Source organism: Oculina patagonica, chromosome 1 (assembly GCF_052425735.1).
Source record: "Oculina patagonica isolate OP01 chromosome 1, crgOcupat, whole genome shotgun sequence".
Taxonomy (NCBI): domain Eukaryota; kingdom Metazoa; phylum Cnidaria; class Anthozoa; order Scleractinia; family Oculinidae; genus Oculina; species Oculina patagonica.
In genome coordinates this window covers 41,933,999-41,940,285 of record NC_135758.1, presented here as the reverse complement: position 1 = coordinate 41,940,285, position 6,287 = coordinate 41,933,999, and the positions used below count along the sequence as shown (strand labels likewise).

Below are 6,287 nucleotides of genomic sequence, written 5' to 3'. Positions count from 1 at the left end.
TTATAACTGAAATTACGATGCTTTGACGTGTTTTCAAGCTTGACTAACGGTCTTTCAAATTTTGCAAATTTGTTGTTAAAGTTTCAATTGAAATGCCATTAAGATATTGTTTATAATATTTATAAGTACTGTGTGGTGAACAACAGAAATGTTTATTTGTCAAATAAGAAAACATATTAAACAATGCCCACGGTGACAAGGCTTTTTAATACCCATAGAGTTTTTTGGCCTCCTTACATTTCCATTTTCCGTTAATGATCTTGTTATGTTTTCAACGCGTTTGTGTTGATATTGTGAACCTTGGTCAACCGGAGTGGCGAACAGAATAAAATCGTCTTTACGCAAAGTTGTATGTATGTTATACTTTAAATGCTATGCAAGAATGTTGGGTACAATATAAAACAACGAATGTATTTCAAAACTCTTTCTACGAAAGCTACTACAAAATTATTTGACACTGTGTATCATAAAAAAAAACACGTAAAAAGTGTACTTTTGAGAAAATTAAGCATCAGAGAATGTAAACATTTCTGAAATTATATTATGTTGTTTTGTTGTTGGTCAATTTATCTTGTTGAAGCCGGAAAGAGAGGTATTTTAACGTTAAAAGGTAGAAAGTATTTTAAGTTTTAATTGCCGTTGATCCGACCAAGCAAAACTAAATCGCTTCCGGAAAAATGCCAGCTTCTAATTTTGGCTTAACTTTAGTTGTAAATATGTATGTACATGCTGGGAGAAAAATGTTAATGGTTTGAAATTTCCTTAAAATTCACAAAAAACGTTTTAATTTCAGTCAATCTCCTTTTTTCTGTACAAAAGGAAAAAAATGGAAAAGTGTCTTTTTGCTTAAATTTTGTTTGTTTGTTTTAGATTGTACGTTTGTCTTAAAGGCTTTCTTTCCGAAAACCAATGTTACAATATTCTCCGAGTTCGTTTATTGTCAGTGATATGTGCTTCATCGACAACAAGAGACCCTTGCCAAAAATATTTGAATATACTCGTCCACCATGTGATAATTTCAAACTTGAAATTAAATCTTTGCAGTATCGTGGAGATATCGTTTTCTCTAATTTAGAGAAAATTGTTAAAATTGATGATTACTTTGACATGAGAAAGCCCCTTCTCACTTTAGGCTACCAATCCTTCCACACGCCCTCCTGATCGCTCGATACAGCCTCTTGTAAGAATCCATAAAGTTTCTGTTGTTGAAAGAGTAAAGGATTGGATTTAGAGCTGTGTTTAAGTATCCAGTCATGAGGGTAGCATAAAAAACTTCGTACGGTATCTGAACCAAGCACTGCTGACACATGTTGCCAATTATGCTGAGAATGCTGTAGGGGACCCAGCATAGCAGGAATACACTTACGATCACGGCAATCCGCTTGGCTGCTCTGATGTTCCGTTGAAGCAGGAGGTTTGCTTGCGTATTCTGGGTTACGGGTGAATCTATAGGTCGTACAGCCCGGGTATGCCGGCGGATTTGTCGGTATATCATGATGTAGATCACACACATGGCCAAAGCGGGGACGATAAAGTGCAGCACAGAAACTAAAATATTGTATAGACGCGAGCCGTTGAAGATGCATATGTTACCGTTGACGCTTGTTGGTCTCAGTTGCCACATCTTCCACCCCGTATGAGGCAACAGTGCACATACCAGGGTGTAAATCCACAAGGCAGCTATGTAACATAGTATGCGCCCTCTAGTCATAGCCTGCCTGCCGCGGAACTGATTTAGAGGTTCGCTCAGTGTCATATAACGGTCGATGCTCAAAACCAACAGCGTCAGATTTGAAGTAGGAATTGTTAGCAGATACACCGTGGTCCATGTTTTACACGCCGCCTCGCCATGAAACCACAGTCCATTTGCCAGGATCACATACACGTCGAAAGGAATCGCTAAAATCGCTGTCACCAGGTCAGAAATTGCCAACGAAAGGATAAAAAGACTTGTGGTAGCCTTGCGTAGGTTTGGGCTCAAACTCGTTGCAACACAAACCAGGGTGTTTCCAATGATGGCCGCTACGATAATAAAAACAAGGGCGGTCACGATGAAGACGGTGAACGCCGGGGAAAAGGACAAATATCCCTCAAATTCAAGATTAGAGGGCGTTCTATTTGTATGATGGTCGTCTGACACGTTAGCGCCAACGGTACTCATTTCTATTTAGACTTTCGTGCTAGCGCGCCCAAAAACCGTGTTTCGACCAAGACGATCACGCTATGACAGTATATTGAAAAGGAGTATGTTCGTAACCACGTATTCACGATGAAAGTTCACCGTAAATTGCATTACGTGATTGCACACTTGAGAGGTCCTTTGTTCTCAATAATGGACAGTATAAACTTCACAATTTCCGATATTTTTTCTTGTGCGCTTTTTAAAGTGCACACAACGAAGTAATACCTCAAATTATGTTTGCGCGAATTTTTTTATGACAATTCCAGAAATAAACTTGTGTTTATGCTTTGAAACAGTCGTGCAACTGGGTAAACAAAACAAATTTATTGCCCGTGGTTCTTCCTAGAACAATATCATTTAAAGCCACTAAAACAATGCAGTTCTTCGCATGGTAATAAGAGAAATATTAAATTTAAAGCCTTTTTACCCATTTTATTTTAAAATTATTCACACTTAAGTTTTAACAGACAGCCACCGGCACTTTTCTTATCCTAGAAGTACTCAACTTACTGAGTAAGCAGTGCTAATTCACTTTTCGGACAGTTTACAACTCTCCCACACAGATTCGGTCCAAGCGGGGTGTAATATTGTTCGCATTTTATTCTTTTATCAATATAACATCCATTAAACAAATTCTTTTATTAGAATTTACACGCCGAACAAGATACTTTCGCTTAACTTGATACTGGAGTTTTGAAATTTCCAAAAGCTCTCAAGAGACTGAAAAACCGAAACATCCGAATAGTACAATATGTTTCTTGCCCGAATACCATAAAACAAAGCCACATCCTAAAAGTCATCGTTCGTGATAATGGCTTTTTAAAAATAAGTGCACATTCTCGGGCCGATATTGTCTTATTTGTTGCTTGTAGCTATGGATTCACTCGTGATAAACAAAATGTCCTATATAAATATTCTTCGAATACAATTACAATTATTCAGATTATTGCCGTTGCGCGATTCGTTTTCTTTGGTCATCGCTGTTCACTTTGTGACGTAAAGTTAATACATATTAGATTCGTTACGGTTACGCCTTTCTAAACTTATAGTAGCTTCGTCATGATGTTTTTGAGTTTTTATTGAGTGCGAAAATTTACAGTTAAATAGAAGGAAACTTAGTTTGTTGAAATAGAAAAACACAAAAATAAAGATAACTGAAAATGAACGAGCATAGCTTAGGATGGTGAAGATTGCAAACGAAAATTTAATTGAAGCTAGAATGTCTCAAGATATGCAAAACGTGACGTAGTTTATTTAAGCTCATCTGTTGTCATAATAACAATATCCTTTGTCGGTATATGTCCCACGGAATATTGCTTTGTAACGGGGTTTTAAGTCACACGATTCATTAGCCTTACTAACTAAAACTTCAAAAAGGCAAGCTATAAATTTCATGAGTTGTTCATATTACGTAAATCAACGAAATAAACTGCTTTACCTAGCTAGCGAAATGGATTATTTGTCTTCCGCAAAACAGGGTAACGAAGTGGTTTACGAAATCTATTTACAAATCACTTGTTCTAGTTGCTTGCTCTCCCTTGCAATGAAACAAATTGTGCAAGGCACATGCGTAAAACGCGTACAAAGGAAACTACCAAATAATTTATCGTTTGTTTCTCATTGACATTGCTACCAAATCTCTACCTTGAGTCTTCGTTCCTTTCTGCGCATACTTGACGAATCGAGCGACTCTCGAACGTTCTTTTGCAGGATCGATTTTGATTTGTTTTGAAAACAATAGAAATAGCCGAAAGTAATACTGATATCGGACTTAGAATCAGAACTTTCCAGGGTAGTTCGTTTTCCGACCACTGGTCAAGGAAACGAAGACTCTAGGTACGAGGTTGATTGCTACCACGTCCTATTTTCGTCATTTTTGGCGTTATAGATTGTTCTCATTTCTTAGTGTAAGTTGCTCTGAGATTATTTATTGAATAATGTTTTCCCGAAGTGAAGTTTATATAATTTTTAATAATAAAATTTAAAATTTATACGGTGATCCACAAGCTGGATTGTTTCAATGTATTTACAGATATGGCAACACTTGTATATACAGAAAGCTTCCAGCTATCACATATGGCCAGTAGAAGTGACCTATTGGCAATCATATCTTTATTTATGTGATAAAGGATAGCATTCCGTTGCCATAGTCTATTATATACTTTTATAAAAAGAAAACGGACCTTTTCTGATACAATATTGTAAATATAATTCGCTAATAAGCGGAAAACTGCAAAGCCGGCACAGGGATCCCAGTTTATAACGTTGTGGTTCGCGTCGCTGTGCTCTGTCCACCTTGATTGCGCAGCAAGCTACTGGATTGTCGTTTCCCGGATGTACGAGGCGAAGGATGCCGCTGAAAAAACTTGCATCTCAGCGTGGTAGCAACACGAGAAAAGGCGTTTCTAAACTGCGTGTTCCTCAGCGCATACAAATAAGGATTTAAAGCCGAGCTTGAATATCCTAGCATCAGAAATATGATGTAAAGCTCTCCAGGGATCGCAGATAAACATGGCATACATAATATGTACATGAACGTTGTGACGATGCTAAGAACTGTGTGCGGCATCCAACAGAAGAAGAAAGCGCAAGCTACGACCAGAATGTTTTTGGTTGTCTTAATTTTCTTTCTAAGGCTCTTGGCGGGTTTTCGACCCGTGTGGGGTGAATTCTCCTGACGATTCAAACCTTCCTTTTTGCTCATGCCACTGGCAATTTTGTAAATTCTCCAGTACAGCGCACACATAAATAACGTGGGTAAGACGAAGTTCACGAACGAACTCAACAAAGAGTATTCCGGAGTGATGTTGAATTCGCAAAAATTGTTTTCGACGCTGCGAGGCAATCGATTCCAACCCATAACAGGCATGAGAGCAAAAATCCCCGAATAGACCCATAAAAGTAAAATGACCAGGCCTGCTCGCCTACGGGTCATAAATGGAGTTTGACGAAAGCGGTTGAGTGGATCTTGGAGGCTCTTATAACGGTCCACGCTGACGGCCAATAGGCTCCAAATGGACGAGGGCACGGTGATGAGATACGCTGATGTCCACACCACACAGAGCGCTTCGCCGTGGGGCCAAATCTGATTGGTTAAAAGTTGCTCCAGGTCAAAAGGCATCGCGAGGCAAGCAGTAAGCAAGTCGCTAACAGCTAGTGAAAAAATGAAATGGTTTGTGGGCGACATGCGAACAATTCCGCTCACAATAAATGCGAAGCAGGCTATAAGATTTCCAACGAATGCCATTAAAATTATGACAGCATAGACTGACACACTGACGTACTTCAAACCTGAGCTCAGTGACGTCATAGCCGGCGTTACGGAAAGATTCGTCTCGGAGAAATTCATCGCGAAATCGCCGGGAGAAGCTAAAATTAATGAAGGCAACCAAAGAATCTGGAATGAGCGTTTATTTCGGTGGAAAAGAGAAGTCGCTGTGAACGTCGTTTTTTGATTTTGTATCGCGAATGTTCAATACAAAGTCTACCAAATGACCAAAACAAACGTAATGTTTTGCAATAATATCTGAACGCACAAGATAGAATTTGATGTTAACTGTACCTTGTAGATCGAAAAAGCAGAATAAACTCCTTCTCGTCAGTTTAAAAGAGATTCTTCAGTTATTTTGGCACACTCTAAGATGACCGCGGTAAGTCTTATACCTTCCTTTTTTAGTTCCTCTGTTCCAGATGTCGCAAGATTCGTAGATGAATTCAAAAAAATGCTAAAAGTGTTGTTTCTTTGCCTCTGTTGGACTTGATAATAACGGCGAATACAAAATAACTCGCTGTAAGCGTCAGGTCCTCTCTTTTAACTGCACTGGCACGGGCAAGGAGATTCAATGTCTTTTTTTTACCATAAAATTCCAAGGCTTTTCAGCTTTGACTTCCCAATACACACACAGCTCCAATCTAAGTGATCTGGTTAGAGGAAGGAATTGGAGATAAAATCAATTTATTATTGTTGATAAGTAAGTTGTTCCGGTGATAAATTTATACAGATTAGACACTCGCCGACGAATCACTGTACGCGAGTTCACACTGCCAGACCAATACTAAAAGAAACCCCTCGAATTTGGCACTTGACGAGCGAAAATTATCAAAC

At 38.7% G+C, this 6,287-nt stretch overlaps 2 protein-coding genes across 2 annotated transcripts; both read right to left on the bottom strand.

Moving 5' to 3' along the window:
* Positions 1-133: 133 nt before the first annotated feature.
* LOC144631667 (octopamine receptor beta-1R-like) lies at positions 134-2,220 on the bottom strand. Its single transcript, XM_078490155.1, has one exon. The coding sequence runs from the start codon at positions 2,159-2,161 to the stop codon at positions 1,124-1,126; it is 1,038 nt and encodes a 345-aa protein (XP_078346281.1). The 5' UTR covers positions 2,162-2,220; the 3' UTR covers positions 134-1,123.
* A 1,882-nt stretch (positions 2,221-4,102) lies between these two features.
* LOC144632256 (5-hydroxytryptamine receptor 4-like) lies at positions 4,103-5,856 on the bottom strand. Its single transcript, XM_078490862.1, has one exon. It carries the CDS (start codon positions 5,529-5,531, stop codon positions 4,440-4,442), a length of 1,092 nt encoding a protein of 363 aa, XP_078346988.1. The 5' UTR covers positions 5,532-5,856; the 3' UTR covers positions 4,103-4,439.
* Positions 5,857-6,287: the final 431 nt, after the last annotated feature.

Excerpts from the sequence above, each read along its gene's own strand:
- LOC144631667 (XM_078490155.1), bottom strand. The coding sequence starts at position 2,161 with ATGAGTACCGTTGGCGCTAACGTGTCAGACGACCATCATACAAATAGA.
- LOC144632256 (XM_078490862.1), bottom strand. The coding sequence starts at position 5,531 with ATGAATTTCTCCGAGACGAATCTTTCCGTAACGCCGGCTATGACGTCA.